The sequence below is a fragment of the Cololabis saira genome, chromosome 22, assembly GCF_033807715.1.
Source record: "Cololabis saira isolate AMF1-May2022 chromosome 22, fColSai1.1, whole genome shotgun sequence".
Classification (NCBI taxonomy): Eukaryota; Metazoa; Chordata; class Actinopteri; order Beloniformes; family Belonidae; genus Cololabis; species Cololabis saira.
This window is the reverse complement of record NC_084608.1, coordinates 5,447,989-5,469,170: the sequence shown is the minus strand read 5'-3', so window position 1 is coordinate 5,469,170 and position 21,182 is coordinate 5,447,989. Positions and strand designations below refer to the sequence as shown.

Genomic DNA, 21,182 nt, shown 5'->3' with positions numbered 1-21,182 from the left:
ACAGGTTCAAACAATCAGCTTTAGAAGCACAAACTTGGACCCCACTGGGTTCAATCAAAATATAAATGTTTTTTATTTTATATATTCGAGGCTGCACTTAATGCTTCTTTTTCATCTAGATATTCTATGTTCTAAGTTTCATTTAATTGGATCAGTCCTCAGTATTAGCCAATGCACAAATCGTAAGTACATGAAACAGCATTGGAAAGGAAAAATTGGTACCAGAGCATCTCTACACCCAGTATCACAAAAATACCACACACCGAATGGCAGGCTGTTGCAGCAGCTCCGATCATATTGTGTGTTTCTCTTTGTGTCTTCTCCAGGGAAGTTGTTTATTTCTGAAGGCAGCTGACTAAGCTTTCAAAAGTTCAAATAATGTCCAGAACTACTGCTACTACTTTTCTTTTCAGCTGATCACCACAGCAAGTCATCCGTCTCCATCTACCCCTCTCCTTTGCATCCTCTTCTCTCACGCCAACCAACCTCATGTCCTCCTTCACAACATCCATACATCTCCTTTTTGTTTTGATCCCGTCTGGCAGTTCTCACCGTAGCACCCTTTTCTCAATAAATTCACTATCCCTCCTCTGTACATGTCCAAACCATCTCAGTCTGGATGTAACTTTATCTCCAAAACATCTAATATTACACCGTCCCTCTGATGTTCTCATTCCTGATCCTATCCATCCTCGTCACTCCAAAAGAGAACTTCAACATTTTAATTTTTGCTACCTCTAGGTCACACGTCACTCCTGAGACTTTCCTTCATCGTTTGCCTTTTTTGCAAATGATTCCAGTGGGCGTTGCGTAGTTACGCAACGTGCGCATTCGCGCCCAGTAGGAATACATGGTGACAAAGCGGCATAAACGCTCAAATGTTTGGTTACATTTTACCAAACACACACCATAAGTTCCAGAAAGATCGCGTATCCTTCCTGAAAAAGCAGATATGCTTATTTTTCTGCAAAATAATTGTTAATTCTTCATAGTTGATGGTTGGAGAATTGCACAATGCACAGTTCCATTGGACTTGAGTTGATTGAATTTGTCACTGGCTGACGTAGTTTTATTTTTGAGCGCTCAGCTCAGATATCTTTTTAAAAAAAAGGAGAATTTAAATTTCTATTAGAGAAGAATATTTATTTTCAAAACAAATTTTTCTGGGGACCCCCTGGCACCATCGAGGAGCCCAAGGCTGGCGGCCTCTTAAGACCTCACTTGTATTTTTTTGTTCAAAGATATAAAACAAAGTTGATGCTAATTGACCTGTTCTCCTTTTTTCCAAATGATAATTGATAAGAGAATCGATAAAGAATCGAATCGTTAAAGAATCGAATCGTTAAACAGAATCGAGATTGGAAAAATCGTATCAATTCCATCCCTACTCTCCGTTACTCTGGACTGTTCCACCTCTCCAAATGTTATGTCTCACGGGTAGGATGTGAGTTAGAAGAGAAGATGTAATCTGAAGGAGATTAGTGACTGCAAAGTAGTAGCAGGGGAGAGTGTAGCCAGACAGCAGGGGATGGTGGTGTGGAGGAGAACCCTGGTGGTGAAGAACATGAAGAGCACAAAGGCAGAGGAGAGGACAAAGTGGTGGAAGCTGGAAAAGGAAGAGCTGTGTGGCTTTCAGGGCTCTGGGTGGCCAGGAGATGCTTCCAGATGACTGGAGCACTGCAGCTTATGCGATTAGGGAGACGGGCAGGACAGGACTTGGTCCGTCATCTGGGAGGAAGGTAGACAAGCAGACCTGGTGGTGGAATGAGAAAGGGCAGCAGAGCGAAGCAGAGAGGCGGAGATGGAAAGGATGTGCAGCAGGTTAGAGTGGTGAAGGATAAAGAGGGAAATGTATTGACAGAAGCCAAGAAGCGTAACAGGAAGATGGAAAGAGTACTTTGACGAGTCGATGGATGAGGGCAATGAGAGAGACAACGGAGAGCAGAAGAGGTGGCCGTTGTGGACCATAGGCCTGTGTTGTTAATCGTGTGTGTTAATCGATTTTCCAATTCTAAATCGATTCTCATATTAATTCCTAAAAAAAAATTGATTCGTATGTCTAAAGATCGATTTTTTTCATTATTACATTTTCGCTAGGTGAACTTTAATCCCAGTAGTCGCCTCATTTAATTCAGATATACACTGTTGCAATTTCTTTCTTTTTTTGCACTTTAAATGGATATTGAAAGGCCTATTTGAGTTATTTATTTCTTAGTTATTTATTTCATACAAATAACTTTTGGTATTTTTTTGTTTATGCCCAAAAAAAGAATGTTTCGTTGGACTCGAGAATAACTGGTGCCATGTTTTTGCCTTTAAATATGTTTGCCAAAGCATTTTGTGCAAATGTTTCCTAAAGCAGTTCTATCAGCATTCTGGGAGCTGATTGGTCCTTATAGCATCATTAGCTGCAATACTTGCTGTTGAATATCAATATAATACTAGTATTCATATGTTGCATAACCAAAGTCATATAATTAATGCAACAGCTCAAAAAACAGTTTTAATAACACTAACCCAAATCGATATCTGAATCTAATCAAATCCTGATAATCAATTCTGAATCTTAAGAATCGGAATAGATTCTTGACATTTGAATTGATCCCCAGCCCTAGTGGACCATGAAGTACCAAAGATTAGCAAAGGCGAGGTTGGGAGGGCAATGAAGAGGATGGTCCTGATGATACACCTGTGCAGGTATGAAGTGTCTAGGGGAGGTAGCACTACAGTATTTGACTCTGTTCTTAAAAATGTTTTAATTTAAATTAATTAGCATCTCTGCAATTTTTAAATGAGTAGTAGTTTCCAACCTGCTCTGTATTCAACAGAGCAGCTAACAGATTTCTCACAGAGGCTTAAATCAGGTCAAAAATACCTCCCCATGTAGCTTGTTCCACCATTTGGCCAAAGGGCACACGCCTACTGTCAAGGCTTGAAACCCCCCTTTATTAACCACTGAGGTCATACAGTTACCAGGTTACATTTACATTCACCAGAACTTAACACAATGAAAAAAAATCTTCAACTATCCCTTTCCTCTATGACCTGTATTAGTAAAAAACAAAAAAAACTACTTCTATGCTAATCTTAACAGAACTTTCACAAACCCATCCTTTTCATTTTAGGACTTATGTACTCTATTTGAAACATTCAAAATAAATAGATTAAAGAGAACGTTTCCAAAAAGGAAATAAAACAAAACCTTTTGGTATCCAGAAGCTGCTTTGTGTCCATGTTAATAAACGGAGTGACTATTTGCACCAGGGTACAAATTAGGGCTGAACGATATGGACAAAATTTCATATCTCGATATTCATGCCAGATATCTCGATATCGATACGATACGATATGACTTCGGTTCGGTGAAAACCAAGCATTTTTCAGAAAAATAAAAACATCAGAAATCAAAAGAGTGCAGTTTTATTGATTAGAACTCACTGCCAGTCATCAACATTAACATAAAGTCACTCAATAATAAATAATAATCAAAATATTTTACTTTAGCTCCGCTTTAACGATAAATAACCAATGCAGTTAGAGTTAGAGTTCAGTACATGTTATTGATTATTGATTGGACGCTGCAGCTGAACGGACTGTCACAACATCACTGCAGTTTCATGACGGAGTGAAGACAGATTACAGATTAAACTCATGTTTCACTCCCAGGTTTCATATTTGATTTATTTTCTGTTTCAACAATTAAATATCTAAAAATGTTAACTTTCAATCTGATGAACAAAAGAACCAGAAACAACTTTCTTAATTTATTACTGCGCATGTGCAATCCCCCCATTTGTCCAATCCTTGTTTTCAGTAAACGAATAGGAAATAGAGAAAAGAGTTTTCCACTCGCTGTTTTAATTCCCAATTTCGATTTTCAAACACATCAATGAATTTTTTATTATCAAAACAAAAGATGGGGAACGGATTATTTTGGTTTATTTCTCTATTTTTATTTTGTCATTTCAAAACTAAAAACGGATGGCCGCGAAATACACGTCGCAATTTTCACCAAGCACGACTTGCACAACACCTCGCTCTGGTCGACATCATCCTTTCTAAATCCAAAATACCTCCAAATAATGGAGGGTGATTTATGTTTTGGCACAAAATTAGGTTCTGCACCGCCACCGGCCGCATTATCCTCCGCACTCATGTCTCTATTCTTCCGTTTGGATTTCTCCGCTCTTCTCCGCTCTCCTGTGTGTGTGGCTGTGTGTGTGGCTGTGTGCGTCTCACGTCTCCCTCCCTCCCACCCTCCTATGTTTGTCATTGGTTGGCTTCAGCTGTCGATCAACAGCAAGCATGAAATAAGCTTTGTGGTTGGCTGGCCGTAGTGGTGCGTTCAAGGGCAATCTTAAAAGTAATGTTTATGGAGACTGCTCGCGCTGTACAAGCAGGACGAGCGGACATATATCGTTTATATCGTTGCTTTTCCGTTATTAATGTCTTGAATGTTCATATCTCGATATAGATACGATAACGGTATATCGTTCAGCCCTAGTACAAATATCAGCCCCCACTAGCTGAGCTATTCACACCCTGTTCACATATGAAAACAAATGCGTTGCATGTGCGCCAACGTGTCTGCAACGGAAGATGCTTTTTCACTTGCCCATGCGCATGCGCAGCACTCTAAAATTGGAACCATGTCAAACAATAGAGCCAGGCAAACGTCTGCTCTCACACTTTCGTATGAACAATTTTTGTTCCCAAACTCCTACATTGGTGACCCTGACGTGATCTTCATCGTTAATAACGGCTAGATCCTTGTGAACTCTAACCCACTGAAACGACACAGTGTCCTGCTAGTGAGTGGCCACTACAGTTTATCAAAAGTTGTGAATACCTGTCAATCACTGTTGAGCTGATGGATTTTTTTTTTTACATTTTTTTTCTAATAATACATGGGCATAGCATAGCATACATTGATATAGGTAGCAGGGTGTAAATACCCTATGCATCAGTACTTGCACCCGGGTGTAAATAGCCTAAGCCGTTAATAAAACACCAAAAAGCTGATGTGGAAAAATGTCATCATACCAACATTATTTATCAGCTTTATCATCCAGAAATTTCATGTATGAGAAGCATCCATACATCAGTTGATAGATTGCTGTATTGATTACATTACAATACATTTTGTGACATAAGTCACGCAAAAAAATATATCCATATCGATTAATAAGACGCTTCAGTAATGTCTAAGTCTTGGTGTCCACTGTACTGATGGCCCACTTATTTATTCTTTTTTTTTTTTTTTTTTTTAAACGCACACACCCCTCGTCAATGAATGCCGCTCAGTTCAACCAACACTTAAAAAGACATTCTGGAGTAAAAACAACCCCAAGTCTATTTTTAGAAGCTGAGAAGAATGAACTTTCATTGACAGCATGAAGTGAGCAATTCTGAGTTAGAACAGAATATGTGTTTGCAGAAAAATGGGGCCTACCGGGGCAATGTCAAAATAAATAGCTATTTTAAGTCTCTGATAAGACTCGGCACTGTTACTTTTCTTCAGCTGAAGCAGGGTCCCTACAAACAAAAGGTAGTTCTAACTTTATGTGTGTAGGAGTTTTTGGGGTGCTGGGTATCAACAGTATGAGCAGACAAGTCCAGGTCCGTGTCCCGACCTGCGACCTTTTGCTACAGGTTATCCCCCTTTCTCTGTGTCGTTTCCTTTTGCTCTTCCCTTTCAATAAAGGCCACTCGTGCCCTAAATAGAAATCTCCAACGGTCACTACTTCGTACTGTCACAAAAGGAGGAGAGTTGATGGATTATACTTCTAACACTTGTCTACTCTGTCAAATATACCAGTACTGATCCAGTTCCACTACACCAGAGGTCATGGGTGAACGTTTACTCTTCGTCTAATAAAAGACCTAGGGTTGTTTTAACTCCAGAATGTTCCTTTAAGGATGTTAAAATTTGTCCAAATGAAAACAAACGACAGGATTGTGGGACTAAATATTGCAGAACAAGGTTATAAAATTCCATTAAAATTTCAAAAGTCCCAAAAGAACACTTAAAAATTGTGTTTTTTAATGTACCACTCAAAAGGTAAGTAGTCAAACATTTGAGATAATTCATTTTAATGATATGAAGTTTGTAAGATTGTAGGTTATGACTTCTATGTCAATCCTCAGCAACAACTTGTCGTATAAATGCCATAACCGTAATCCTCTGACAGCCACATTCTCTGACTGTGACACCAGAGCTGCATGTGCCCAGAGGAGACAGAGTCTCCTTCAGGATCATGTAACAAACACCCTGATTGAAATGTTTCCTGATGAAAGCCTGCACACAATATATTTTACCATTGCCTGCCTGACAGAAATTTATGGCACAAGCTGTGAAAAACCCGAGCACCAAACCCAGACCACATGCACACCTCCTTTCCCAGCGGCACAAACTGATTTAGCTGAAATTCAATATACAGTGTGCATCAAAACAAACAGGTTCCAACTTGTTGTGTTGTTGAGGAAAATGTTTGCATGGTTCGCCTGCTCTGCGTTGGCTGGTAAGATCATCTCTAAGATTAAGGCTTATTCTCTCCAAAATACAGCTTCACTGAACCAAAACCATGTTTCCATGTCAGAATTTTTCCATGCAGCATAAAATTCTTATACATATCAGTGACCTTTTTTCTTGTTCCTGTAATAAACACACAATCAAAACCAACTGAAATCAGAAATGAATGCAACCTTTTTACAAACCCTGAAGGAAACTAAACAACTGAATACAGTTCAGCTTATTCTGTTAAGTATTGTTCTATGAAATGGAACATAAAAATTATTACATCTGCAGATACAGGACTGTCTCAGATAATTAGAATATTGTGATAAAGTTCTTTATTTTCTGTAATGCAATTAAAAAAACAAAAATGTCATACATTCTGGATTCATTACAAATCAATTGAAATATTGCAAGCCTTTTATTATTTTAATATTGCTGATTATGGCTTACAGTTTAAGATTCCCAGAATATTCAAATTTTTTGAGATAGGATATTTGAGTTTTCTTAAGCTGTAAACCATGATCAGCAATATTAAAATAATAAAAGGCTTGCAATATTTCAGTTGATTTGTAATGAATCCAGAATGTATGACATTTTTGCATTACAGAAAATAAAGGACTTTATCACAATATTCTAATTTTCTGAGACAGTCTTGTATAGTTCTTTGAGCATCTTCAATGGTTTTAGTAGTGGCATAAAGTGTCCACTCAGCTCGTTGCACTGACCCTGGGCTATAAGGACGTGTTTTATGGGACCTAATCACATGCAGACATCCTGCATCAATAAAATCACTCCCCTCTGAACCATGTGTCATAGTAATGTACAATAATCATCAGCGCAATCTTTCACTTAATTTGTTATTTCATATTTCAAAACATTGACACCCCAAAATTCTTGTCATTTTATTGTGATCACTATAAATCACTATTATAACACGTCGATGAATGAACAGCAACACATAAGCTCATGTCACAGAAAAAACAGAGTCCCCAACTGGCCACACATGGGCGCTGCACTGAAAACCAATCAATGCACATGACAGATTGCCCAAACACTAAGCCATTATCACACCATCATTTTACATGCTTGTTTGGACAAGTTATTCTAGCACCTTCTATAAACCAGCGTGTTACTATAGCGCCAACTTGTTTGCCAGCAACTTGTTTGCCAGCAACTTGTTGCACAAGGCCTGAGTGCAAGGACTGCAGCCACATCATTGTTCTCGTTTAAGACATAACTGTGTGTGATTTCTGGAATAAAACACGAGCTCAAGTTTTTGTTTTGAATATTACATTACTTCCAGGAAATTAGACAACTAGATACGGTTTGTCGTTCTGCCTATCGTTTAGAGGGATGGCAGAAATTTTCCATGACTCCAAAGAGCCGAAGATCTGCTCATTTCCCCAGACATTTTTAGGACTCGTCTGTTACGAGTCTGTGGCTTACAAAACACGCACTTGACGGTCTTCATTCTTGTGTCAGGAGCGGAAAATATGAATGAGGAAGAAAAGGAAATCGCAGGAAGCTTAGCAGTGACAAAGCTCATCTTTCCTAATCCGTGGGACGAGTTAGATCCAACTCTGCATGTTGGTTGTGGTAGTAAACAGAGGTGTATAAAGTACTTGAAAAAAGTAACTGAGTAAAAGTAGAAATACCAAAACTGAAAAAGACTTTGGTAAAAGTTAAAGTCACCCATAAGAAAATTACTTGAGTTAAAGTCTTAAAGTAGCTCACATTAAATATACTTGAGTATCAAAAGTGTCTTGTGAAAAAATATACAAGTATCAAAAGTAAAAGTACAAGTATTTTATAGTACGCATGAAAAGAAGCAACGCAACCAAAAATTATCCTTCCCTTGTTTTTTTATTTCACTTTAAGGTGAATGAAATGTGGTATAGAATACAACACAAAAAATAAAATGTCTTCCTTCCTTGCAAAATATAATTCTTTGATTATTTTAATTTGCAACGAGTAACGAGGTGGCAAATGTCAAAGTAACGAAGTAAAAGCATATTTTTTAACTTTTAAATGTAGTGAAGTAAAAGTCCTGATTAAAATGCAAGTAAAGTACAAATCCTCAAAAAAAACTACTTAAGTAGTGTAACGAAGTACATCTACTTCGTTACTATACATCTCTGGTATTAAAACCTCAAAAACCATTAAAATAACTCATGTATGGAGGAAATGGTTAGGTAGTATATCGGTAAAAAACTTCCCCACTAACCAAGCTGTTTTACAATAAACGACTCATTTTAATCAGCCTGAAGGTCGTGCCACCTCGCATGGTTTTCGGGGTGCCGTTGCCCCGGCAACAGGTCCCCTGCCAGCAGCAGTGGCGTCACCAGGGGGGGGCCAGGGGTGGCCATGGCCCCCCCTACAAATTTGCTGGCCACCCCACAGGCTTCAATAAAAAAAAACACTTGCCGGTCACATATATTCCAATATATTCCATTGTCAGTTATGCATTTCATCCCAAATCATTTGGGCCAAATGCATATCAGTCGGCGTTTCTTTAAGTATTTCTGAGCCTAATAATAATTAAAATTTTAATATATATACATATATAAAAAAAAATATATATATATATATATACACACAGGACTGTCTCAGAAAATTTGAATATTGTGATGAAGTTCTTTATTTTCTGTAATGCAATTAAAAAAACAAAAATGTCGTACATTCTGGATTCATTACAAATCAACTGAAATATTGCAAGCCTTTTATTATTTTAATATTGCTGATTATGGCTTACAGTTTAAGATTCCCAGAATATTCTAATTTTTTGAGATAGGATATTTGAGTTTTCTTAAACTGTAAGCCATGATCAGCAATATTAAAATAATAAAAGGCTTGCAATATTTCAGTTGATTTGTAATGAATCCAGAATGCATGACATTTTTGCATTACAGAAAATAAAGGACTTTATCACAATATTCAAGTTTTCTGAGACAGTCCTGTATATTTGCAGACAAGTTAGAAAGTTAAAAAAAAAAAAAAGTATTTCTGAGCCTGTATACTACAACAGTTTTTGTAGTTTTGGTGTCCACCCCAAGAATTGAAGTGGCCCCATCTGCCCCCCTAGGCAACAGTTTTAGAGGCGCCCCTGAATGAAGGTCGTGCCGCCTCCCTGGTTTTGGGGTGCCGTTGCCCCGGCAACAGGTCCCGACTCCCGGGCAACAGGTCCCCGGCAACAGGTCCCCCAGCAACAGGTCCCCGGCAACAGGTCCCCGGCAGCAGCATCACAGGTGAGCCGCCTGTGTAATCCCCTGACCCGGGTCCGGGCTGGGCTTTACTCACCGTACTTGTTGGGCTCCCTGTTGTACTCCAGGATCGGGACGGAGCCGGGCTCCTGCGGCTCGAACACAGAGTCCTCCAGCACCTCGGCTTCCTCCTCCCCCCGGGTCCTCGGCTCCGCCACAGCCCCCGGGTCAGCCCCAGCCGGGTCCCCGGGGACCCCCGCCCCTGCTCCGTCAACCAGCACCACCACGAACCGTTCCCCCATGTCGGTGTGTGCTGCCCGTGAGCTGCTCCGGTGGTGTGACGCGGAAGGCGGCTCGGCTCCCTCTGAGGGCTCGGACCAGACACATGCTCACGCTGATCGCAGGATTGATTACAGCGGGGCAGGCCCCGCCCACACGCGGCGCTCATTGGTCAAGACGGCCAAGGAGCGCTATCAATCTCAGCCACCAGCCAATCAGAGTGGTTGACATGTATTTACTGTTAAATAAGTCGTTTTCAAAAAGTGTGAACACAAACTTTTACCCATCTAACACATATATCTCAAACTTCCTTGACAGCGATGACAAATGTAGCTTCTGCAAAACTGAACCTGAAACTGTAACTCACTTGTTTTATGGTTGCTCATTCAGCAGCACATTTTGGAAAGAACTTGAGAGAAAATTATAAAATTACAGCTTAAGAAAACTCAAATATCCTATCTCAAAAAATTAGAATATTCTGGGAATCTTAATCTTAAACTGTAAACCATAATCAGCTATATTAAAATAATAAAAGGCTTGCGATATTTCAGTTGATTTGTAATGAATCCAGAATGTATGACATTTTAGTTTTTTTAATTGCATTACAGAAAATAAAGAACTTTATCACAATATTCTAATTTTCTGGGACAGTCCTGTATACTATGTAAAACAACATATAAAATAGACATTGAAGGGAAGAACATTATCACTTATTTTGAATTCAAAGAAAAGATGTTATGCACTATTGTCAATCTTTATATTTTATTAGGAACATTTCACATCCATGAATGTAAATTCCAAAACTCTCCTTTTATGCGAAATATTATAAAGTCTGTCACACCAAGGTTTTGTTTCTTTTATGTATTTTTTTTCTTTTTATTTATTTAATTTTATTTTATTTTTTTCTAATTATCTTGTTGTTGTTGATGATGTATGACTGTGCTCTGTGCTGCTGATTTTGCACAGGTTTTGAACTGAAATGTCTGCTTGTTGTACATTGTTTGTATATTGCAAACTTTCAATAAAACATTTTTAAAAAAAAAACACAAACCTATCTTATTCCCGTTTCATTCTCTCTCATTGAGGTAGTTATTAGAAATTACTGTTGTCTGGAAAATCGAAGGCCTTAAAATACTGCATGTGTCACAGAGCGCTGGTTTCACACTGAGTATATCACACTGAACTCATTACAAGCTTCCTCAAAATAATGAGGCAATTAACACTTACTCCTTACATCCTCCACTCACATTGTCAGTAATAGATAAAAAGTAATAAAAGTAACGATGCCCTAGTCATTAGCCCCCACCCTACCTTAATAAGTTTGGTATGTTCCAGCTTAAGATAAATGCTTTGCCAATACTCCAGTTTAAGATGACCACTCATGTTTCCTGGCAGTTTTGATAGATCTTTCCATTGTTTGAGAGGAAATGTTAATGCAGTTGAGGGCCAGAGGCCCCATCTCAAAAATTACAAGATAAAAATGTTAATTTAAAAGCATATGATTTGCATTAGAGTACTTTTTTTTCCCTGTAATACTCACTTTGAATCTGGAGGCTTATCTTTGCCGATTTAAATTGTAGGGAGATAAATCTTCTCAGGCTGGAAAACCTAATTCGGCATCCAAATTTGATTGCTTATGCTTGGGAGGGGAAATCCCCCATCTGTTCACCAAAGAAAAAATATATGCTCAAAACATATCCCCTTCATGGTGGTTACATAAGCCTTGAAAGAAGTAACATATTATTTCACTAAACCAAAGGATTGTACCATAACAAAATTGTTTATGAAGGATGGGAATTTCAGATGGATCCTTTGTGGTTGCTTTCCTCTAAAACACGGCCTTAGATTTGCTTTTATGGCAAATGAAGTGCTTATAGGCTTTTTAGACAAAACATTGTGAATAAAATATTTGATTCAATAGAGTATTTTTTTCATTCATTAAAACATTTTCAGGCCCTTAAAGTTCAAACGAGTCTTTCTTAAAATTACCTCTTTAATTTTGGTTGTAGATTCAATCAATTGTACAACATTATAATATCTCACATGGCAAAGAAAAATGATAGATTCAATATGGGTAATATGATTACAATGGGAACTAAAATGACAAAAGGAAATCAGCTCAGAAGACAGACAAGAGTTATATGGAGATGCAAAATGAAGACACACACGGGCTGAAATGCAAAAACACAATATAAGTATTTTAAAAAAAAGAAAAAAACAGGTGAAGAAAATTATGAAGAGACAAAACAACAGGAAACCACAAAGAGAAACAAAACAACCACAAGGACAGGAAACAACTGGATTTTGTTTTCTTTTTATGTCTCTCTCTCTGTGGAAAGAAGGAATTTGAGGTTGCAAAAAAAAAACATCTTTTTAATCAAATTGGTTTCATACATTGTGTTCATTTATCGCAGTGGATGGCAAGAGTAACTTCCAGTAATGCTCCGTTCATTCAAGCAGATGATTCAAACACATCATTACTCATCTGATATATTTGGCCTCCTTCGTAAAACAAAGACCCAGTCTGCTTTCATTAAAAGATTTGATCGTAAACGGAACCTAATAGACTTTAACCAATCACAGCAACGTGAGGGCATCTCCTCAATCATTCCCAATAGTCTGTCATTTCTGCCGTTGCTATCCAGGACTCGTCCGGACGGAGAGAATATTGTGGCAGAACTCCAGAGACCACTCAGACAGTAATTGCTTGAAGGGTGTCGTGCGGACCGAAATAGACAGCTGGCAGGACAGTTGGGTGAGCGGCGGGCCGGGAGTGTGAGTGGGGGTGGAGTGCTGAGATGGGGAGTGGCTCTGTTGACTTTACACAAGCACTTTTGGTCAGTTGAGTCCGGCCGAGTGGAAATGACAGGAGAGTATAACTGGAAAGTGATTGAGTATGGACAGAATGCGAGGTGTATTTTTAAGCGTCCCCTAAGCAGCTATTTCTTTCCGATGTGAATAAAGCCGGGCGGATGGACATGCACACTCAGGATGTGAGAGAGAACTATCGTACATTAATTTGTAGTACTCCATGTCCATGCTGTTTTAGTCATCCACATCTAAACTCATCACCTCAGGACAGAATGATTCACAGGCTGGACATAATGAAGTGCAGATTACTTTTTTCTTTAAGCTCCGGTGAGAACAGATGCAGCCTGCTCAGGACAGTCCCTTTTTTTATTTATTTTTATACTTTATTTTTCTATAATGTGCCACACCATAGTGACGTTCAGTATAACAATAACAAAAAAACAACTAAAATACGTATAGAAATAAGACAGACATCAATATTAAAAAAAATATTAAAAGGACATATCTAAACAAAAACAAAACAAAAAGAGGCATAACATGCCTTTAAATACCTTCTAACCACCTGTTATCTCCCTCCCCTATACATCCCTTAAACTTCACTATCGTTTATGTACCGTATTTTCGCGACCATAAGGCGCACATAATTTTTTTTTTTTTTTTTTAAATGTGTCGGGCGCCTTATGAAACGGCGCGCCATATCTATGCGTCAGGTGAAGCCACCCCCCACCCCCCCCGTGAGTTGCGGACGTGAATGAGACCATCCACAGACGTTAAAGGGGGAAGGGGGGGGGGTGTGAAGCACCCGTGGTTTGCGGACGTGATTGAGGGGGAAGGGGGGATGTATAAATGGACAGGTATGTGCTTCACGCAGAACATTGTTGTCTTAACAACCCTGAAGATGGCAAAGAGACACGCTTATGAAGGCGCAGCTGAATTAGCAGAACTGTTTAATGCGGAAACAGAAGATGAAGAGTTTGAAAGATTTGCTTGATGTGTAAAGTGAAATAAAATACAATCAAACTAAGTTTTGCTCCTGCTTTATTTTTAAATAAGCTCACTTGTGTGTGTGTTCTGCAGCGCGTGTGACGCGAGTTGCTCCAGCCCGACTTCCTGGTTCCCAAAGCGGGATCCGATCGAATTCTCCTGGTTCCCGCCCGCTTTGGGAGCAGGGATTTCAGGGGTCCGTCCCAGGTGGGATCAGCTTCACCCTCCAAGATTTTCAGCCAAATCTGTCGGTTTGATCCCCGGTAACTGAGATGCGCAGAGGATGCGCTCAGGAGCCATGCGCCAGGCGCCCGCCGTGGGTTTGCGGGGCCAGGGCGCACCATCCCCCGGCCAGATCCGGCTGAAATCCCGCTGGTTGGTCCCCGGGAGCCCCTGTTACCAGTACAGGCGGGTTCCTTCGGTCCCGGCCGGTCGGAACCGGTCAGATTCCCCGTTTAAAGCCGCTGTGATGCGCGCTGCTCCAGCCCGACTTCCTGGTTCCCAAAGCGTAATTTATGTTGTGCTTGCCTGCCACGCTGATGGACAGAAACGCCTATGGTGATTTTTAAAAGAAAAACTTTGCATAAGACGTTTCCAGCCGGAGTCATTATAAGGGCGAATGAAAAGGGGTGGCTGGATGAAGGGATGATGATCAAGTGGCTGAGACAGGTCTGGAAATTCGGACTGGCGCAGCTGAATTAGCGGAGCTCTTTAATGCAGAAACAGAGGATGAGGACTTTGAAGGGTTTGATTAATGTAAAAACTGAAATAAAGTACAATCAAACTAAGTTTCGCTCCCGCTCTATTTTTAAATAAGCACACTTGTGTGCTTGTGTGTGTGTTCTGCAGCGGGTGTGTGTGTTTTGCCACACGTGTGTGCAGCTCCGTGTCTGTAGACTGCGCCTTTTGGGTCGGTGCGCCGTATGTGTGTTTTGAAACCAAAAATTACACACAAAACTGATGGTGCACCTTTTCACACGGTGCACCATATGGTGGTGAAAATACGGTATACACTAAAATTCATATTTTCACAAATCCTCATTTCCATTCTTATTTCATAAACACAATACAACTAGAAGGAGAGAGACACACCATGAGAGCAAGTAAACAAGCAAGTACATGACAATACCTCCAAAGATAATAACTAAAAAAAGACAAACAAACAAAAACGTTAAGTGCTCCCCGTTCAGTTGTTGACTCCGTCAAATAATCCATTGACCGCCTCAGCATTGAGAGTACTAAGCTTTTAGGTGCAGTTAGATCTCTTCATGTCTTATACTATCTTAGCATTTCACCCCCATTTTTTATATAGCTCTCCCATTTAGCCCACAGTATGTGTCTAATTCGAAGATTTCCTCTGATTTTATACGTTAAATGCTCCATTTCTTATACTTGTTCCATTAAAGGAGCATGAGGCTCCTTTTAAGAAATGAGACTCTCTAGCGCCACCATTCACCACAACGGCCGTCGGGGGTACTGCAGCCAACAGTGAAGCCGGCACGGGAGAACGGGGAGAACGTGCATGCAGCGTCATGTGACGTCACATCCACAGGACAGCGCGGGAAATTCGGAGTCCGAATTGCAGCACATTTTGCAATTCGGAGAGGTGAGGCAGGAGAGGTGCTGACGTGAATCTGTGATGTCACAGCACCGTTCAAATCTGAACCACACACTGAATGATGTTGTTTCATCTTCATCTTACTGCAATAGATATTCTTTTTTTTATTATTTTAAATAATGTTGAAAATCCTTATTCGTCATTGACCCACACTCACACTCACACCTACGGGCAATTTAGAATCACCAGGTATGCATGTTTTCGGACTGTGGGAGGAAGCTGGAGTACCCGGAGGAAACCCACGCAAGCACGGGGAGAACATGCAAACTCCACACAGAAAGACCCTGCCAGGCCTGGGAGTCGAACCAGGAACCTTCTTGCTGTGAGGCAACAGTGCTAACCACCACCACCGTGCTGCCAGTCCAAAAACATAAATAGTATGAATAATGTTCCACAACTTTGCTCTCCCTGCTTTCAGCAATTCCAGCCTGATGAAAAGCTGAGTGAAGATAAAGACGTGGGAGCTGACGTGAATCTGTCATGTCACAGCACCGTTCAGATCTGAACCACACACTGAATGATGTTGTTTCATACTTAAATGACCCTTGACAAGGTGACAGCGTCGCCGTGCTGTAGTTTAAGATAAGAGATAAGATAATCCTTTATTACTCCCGTAATGGGGAAACTCACATGTTAGCAGCAGCAGTACACTTAACACACACATGCAGGGAAGAGGGGGGTAAAAAAGTAAAAAGTAAAAAATAAAAATTATATATATTTACAAGATATAGACAGGATATGTACATTGCGATGGAAATAAAAAGTAAAGTAAAGTGCGAAGGAAAAGAAATATGCACATATGGTTATTGCACATCTTGTTATTGCACATGTTATTTATTGTCCGCTAGCTACTGAGTACATGTTATCAGTTGGTTGTGACTACAAATGTATAAATAAATGTTCTCAAGTCCAAAATAAGTTTCAGTGCATTACAAATGATCTTGGTGTTGAATAAAGTCATCATCAAAAAAAAAAAAAAAAAAAAAAAGAATAAAGTCATCATCATCATCATCATCATCATCATCATCATCATCATCATCATCATCATCATCATCATCATCATCATATAATGATTGAAATCATTATTGTTGTTGGACATTAAAGTTGCTTTCGTCAATGGAAATTATGACTAAATATCGTCGTCAACCAACCTTTATCACCTGAGGAAAATGAGACGAGATGCAACGAAAATGCTGGTCATGTGACAATAAAGATAATTAAATATATAAGGCAATATCGTAGAGGAATAAAAACTCTGCTAAAATGTGTCTTTCATTGACCAAAACGAGACAAAATGTTATAACAAAGATCCTTAATATACTTTTTTTAGGTTGTTTCCTCTGGTTTAGTCTTTAAATCAGTTTAGTCTTTAGATCTTTGGATACACTTTCCTACATAGACGTGGAAAAGAAAACTGAATGTGTCGCCCACAAAGAAAAAGATGGGGAGAAATGTGGAAAAATAAATATGTTGTAAACTCAAATTAGAGTCTCCTGTATCTGGAATGAAAGTATTCTTGAGTCTATAAGGTAACAATAATATAATAATAAGATAACCTTGTTTGAATTGTAAAATGGGTTTGGTTAAATACAATCTTTGACTAAAACGAGACTAAAATGTCATCAGTTTTGTCGACTAAAACTAGACTAAAATGGACAATTCTGACTAAAATAAGACTAAAATGCTCAGAGTTTTAGTCGACTGAAACTTGACACGACTAAAAGGAGAATAAACGTGACTAAAACTAATAAAAACTAAAATGATAGCTTGACCCAAAGAGTAGACTAAAACTAAAATTGAAACAGGCTGTAAAAAACAACACTATTGGACATTATAAATAAACGTGCTCCTCTCAGAAAACACAAGCTTAAAGGACGTGATAACCCGTGGTTCTCAGAGCAATTGTCTGAACTAATTCATGAACGTGACCTTGCTTGGGCAACTGCAAGAAAATCCAGAAATAAGTCATACTGGCAACATTTTAGGTATCTGAGAAACAAATGTGTCTCTCAAAGCCGCAAAGCTAAAGCAGGTTTTTATATTAATGAAATATGTGACAAACAACCCTTCTAGATTCTGGAAGATGATTAAATCATTGTCTTCAAGTACAAGGAACACTGGACTACCGAATACTTTAAAGCTGAATGCTGAGATCGTTACAGAAGAGAAAAGTATGTTAGATTTCTTAAACCAGCATTTTATATCTTCTGGTTTGTTGCATGAGCAGGAAATGAAACAAGAGATGGGTCAAGTGGATTACTCACTGTCTGGTGAAAATGTACTATGTGATTTTGATCTTGCTCTCTTCGCAAAGAGGAGGTATAGAATGCTCTCATTAAGGTAAATACCAAGAAATCCTCTGGGCCTGATGGTTTAAAATCATACTTTTTGAAAAATGCTGCTGAACATGTTGCAGAACCTATGACATATATGTTCAACCTGACTATAGAAACTGGAATCAGAGACGTTCAATAAACGAGACAGCCCACTATGGTTCGATTTCCTGTATCTGTGTCACGTGACTGCCACGCCCCTTTAGGAGACCGGAAGTAGGTCCTGAGTCTATTGAGTCCTATGGGAAAAGTGAACGTGAGCACAGATTATTACCAATTCCTTCGCCCCATAGTAACCTAAGTAAATATGGGACCCATTTTTCAAAAGCCACAAACCTTCTGAACATTCTGACACCAAAATGGCAATTTTTTCTGAGCAACACACTCTCGCGAGATTTGGCTCTCATCGTTTTTCCATCGGATAAAATGAAGTTTAAAACTAAGATAAAAACTTGCTTCTTTATTTAATAATACTGTTACTTTTATTATTTAAGTCTTTTTGGAAGAAAGTTGTACTGTATCTAGTGTTGTATGTTCCAAAACGATGTGGGGAAAGGGGCGGCCATGCCCACTTAGAAGACAGGAAGTGAGGTCAGAGGGGTGGCCACGCCCACTTAGGAGACCGGAAGTGTATACCATTTCATACCATTGGCAGTAACGGTAATGCGCTATCTTCTGTATAGAGGATCTTTGCTGGAATAATTCCTACTGTATGGAAGTCAGCTTATGGTACTCTTTTATTGAAGGGTGGTGACCGAGCGAATCCTAATAATTATATGCCGATATCTAAACTGTCTGCTTCGGCCAAAGTTTTAGAAGGGCTTATAAGTGACCAGTTGAAAGATCTTCTAACAAGAAATAGCATTTTAAATTAATTGCAGTCTGGTTTCAGAAAAAAGCACAGTACTGTCACTGCCACTATGACGGTCTTAAATGATCTCGTAAGTGCTATTGATTTTAAAGAATACTGTGCTGCACTGTTTATAGATTTGTCAAAGACTTCAGACACAGGTCTTGGTCTTGTGCCAGAGGCTTGTGCCATATGTCTTCAAAAGCTGTCATGTGGTTTGGAAACGACTTGAGCAGCAGAACACAAGCGTTCAGGTTGATGGTGTATCCTCCAAACCTTTGTTGACTCAAAATGGTGTCCCCCAGGGCTCCATTTTGGGTGCCATTTTATTTAGTATTTGTATAAATGTCCTGTGTCAGAATGTAACTTATGCCAAATTTCACTTTTATGCAGAGGACACCATTTTGTACTGTTCTGCTTCATCATTAACAAGTGCCATACAAAAGCTACAATCTGCTTTTAACGTTATTCAGAGGAATCTTGATCCATTAAGACTTGTGCTCAATTCTGACAAAAATAAATTAATGTGATTTTCAAAATCAGGGAACACAGAGGATGCTTGTCACATTGTTACACAAAATGAAAAAGTGATTGAACAAGTTTCAGTCTACAAATATTTGGAATTTTACTTGTCTTTTATACTGTATATCATATGAGTGTCTTACAAAGAAACTCAGGGTTAAACTGGGTTTCTATTATAGAAACAAAAGTTGTTTCTCTTTTAATGCGAGACTGCAAGACTGATTCAGGCAACTTTTGGAAGTTATGGATAAGTCCTGAATGCAGGCATAGTGACATGGAATTGTCAAATTGGTTTGATTCACCGCACGAATCGGCACAGATTACTTTGACCCGGTCTTTGTACGTTTTGACCGTATAGAAACGTAATTCTTGCCATTGTAAGAATGAGATGTACCTGCTGTACTCTACTGCCCTTACTTTTTAACAACTTGTACTTTTTATTATTTGACCTCTTTTCTTATAATTTTATTTCATTATTTGTTATTTACTGTTTAATTGTGTCTTGCTGCTTTGAAAGTTGATGTAAAGCACTTTGAATTACCTTGTGCTGAATTGTGCTGTACAAATAAACTTGTCTTGCCTTTTGTATCAATACTTGATTATGGTGATATCTTATACATGAATGTAAATCTCTCCTCTCTGAAAATGCTGGATTCAGTGTATTATGCAGCATTCAGATTTATAACAGATTTAGGTTTTCCTGCTCATCGCTGTAGTCTTTATGGCAGTCTTCTTAGTCAGTCGTAGATGGGAACACTGGTATTGTGTTCTTCATACGGCCATCCTGTGTGACTCGCCCCCTTATTTGTGTTCTTCTATTTGTTTCTAAAGCCAACACCAAAAGCTGTAGTCTCAGGCATGACAGATTGATAATGTACACTAGTCTTCGTACGCTAACTGTCTTTGGGGCTTCAAAGCCTTCACACCCTGTCCTGGTATAAATTGCAGAGTCATTTTAAATTGGATTATCTCCCAAGTATGGAAGATTTTAAAGCTTGGATCAAGGACTATGTGACTACTGCACCAACATGTTCTCTCACTGTGATTATACTATAATGATTTGGTTAGTGAAACTGTTTTAGCTGTTTTTTATCTTTGTTTTGTTGTTGTTCAAGTGTGTATTTAACGTGGGCCTTGCTGTGCTGCTGTCTTGGCCAGGAATCTGAATCTCAATGGGATTATTCCTGGTTAAATAAAGATTACATACAATTTTTAAAATAATTTGCACGAAGGCCTGAAAATGAAGTATTCCTGATTCACTACTCTCTTTTCTGGCTAAATTTTGCTTTTGAAAAGAAAAAGTTAAGATTTTTTTTAAACGTATGCCTAAAATGTGGATGGTATAAAGTAACGGTGCATTACGCACGACTGACAGCGTGCCAGGAAAGAGCAGATCTGTGCGGCGAACTGCAACACAGGAATGGCCTCATCAGAAATAGAGAGCAGCTGTCCGCAGTGGCGTGCTCTCATCTCTTTCTGTTGTCACAGAGACGTCCTCTGGGAAGTACCAGAACAAAGCAGTTGCCGAGGTGCTGTTGTAACAGCGCCTCAGTTAGCCCTCCTGCCTTTTACCTCCAAGGAAACTTCATCCGTCTATTTATGGGTCAATGACGTGACGCCTATATTTTCTGAAAAACTGATTTTTTTTTCAATTCAAAAAAGGTTTAAACGGATAAGAAAATACCAGATATATGAACTACCTGTCCCACATATGTACTCACTTGAATTTTACAAAAAATACTAGTTATTTGGGATTTTGTTGTTGTTTTAAGCGTCAAACTGTCATGTGGTACGACCGTCTGACCAGGACTCTTGTTTTGAAAACTTTTTTTGAAATCACTCTAAATGTATTTAAATCAATCTTCTGCCCTCATAACATACAAACAAAGTTTGACTGATAATGTCCATTTTATGAAATATCATGTGGCGCGACCATTAAAAAAACATTTTTGTATTATACTAAAAACTGTAGCATGAAAAGAAGCTTTTATTGTGAAATGGGTCCCTTACAGTTATGTCATTGTGTTGCTCACGTCACAACTGATGGCGGCGGGTCATCAGCAGCTCA

The 21,182-nt window shown here is 39.1% G+C and overlaps 1 protein-coding gene across 4 annotated transcripts in view; it reads right to left on the bottom strand.

The window, feature by feature from the left end:
* slc12a7b (solute carrier family 12 member 7b) overlaps window positions 1-10,079 on the bottom strand; it is a 93,920-nt gene extending 83,841 nt beyond the window's left edge. For all 4 annotated transcript variants that reach the window (XM_061713756.1, XM_061713757.1, XM_061713759.1 and 1 more), the window contains exon 1: window positions 9,815-10,079. In XM_061713756.1, coding sequence (XP_061569740.1) covers window positions 9,815-10,019 — 205 coding nt within the window. In that variant the 5' untranslated portion in view covers window positions 10,020-10,079. The remainder of the gene's footprint in view (window positions 1-9,814) is intronic.
* Between the last annotated feature and the right edge of the window lie 11,103 nt (window positions 10,080-21,182).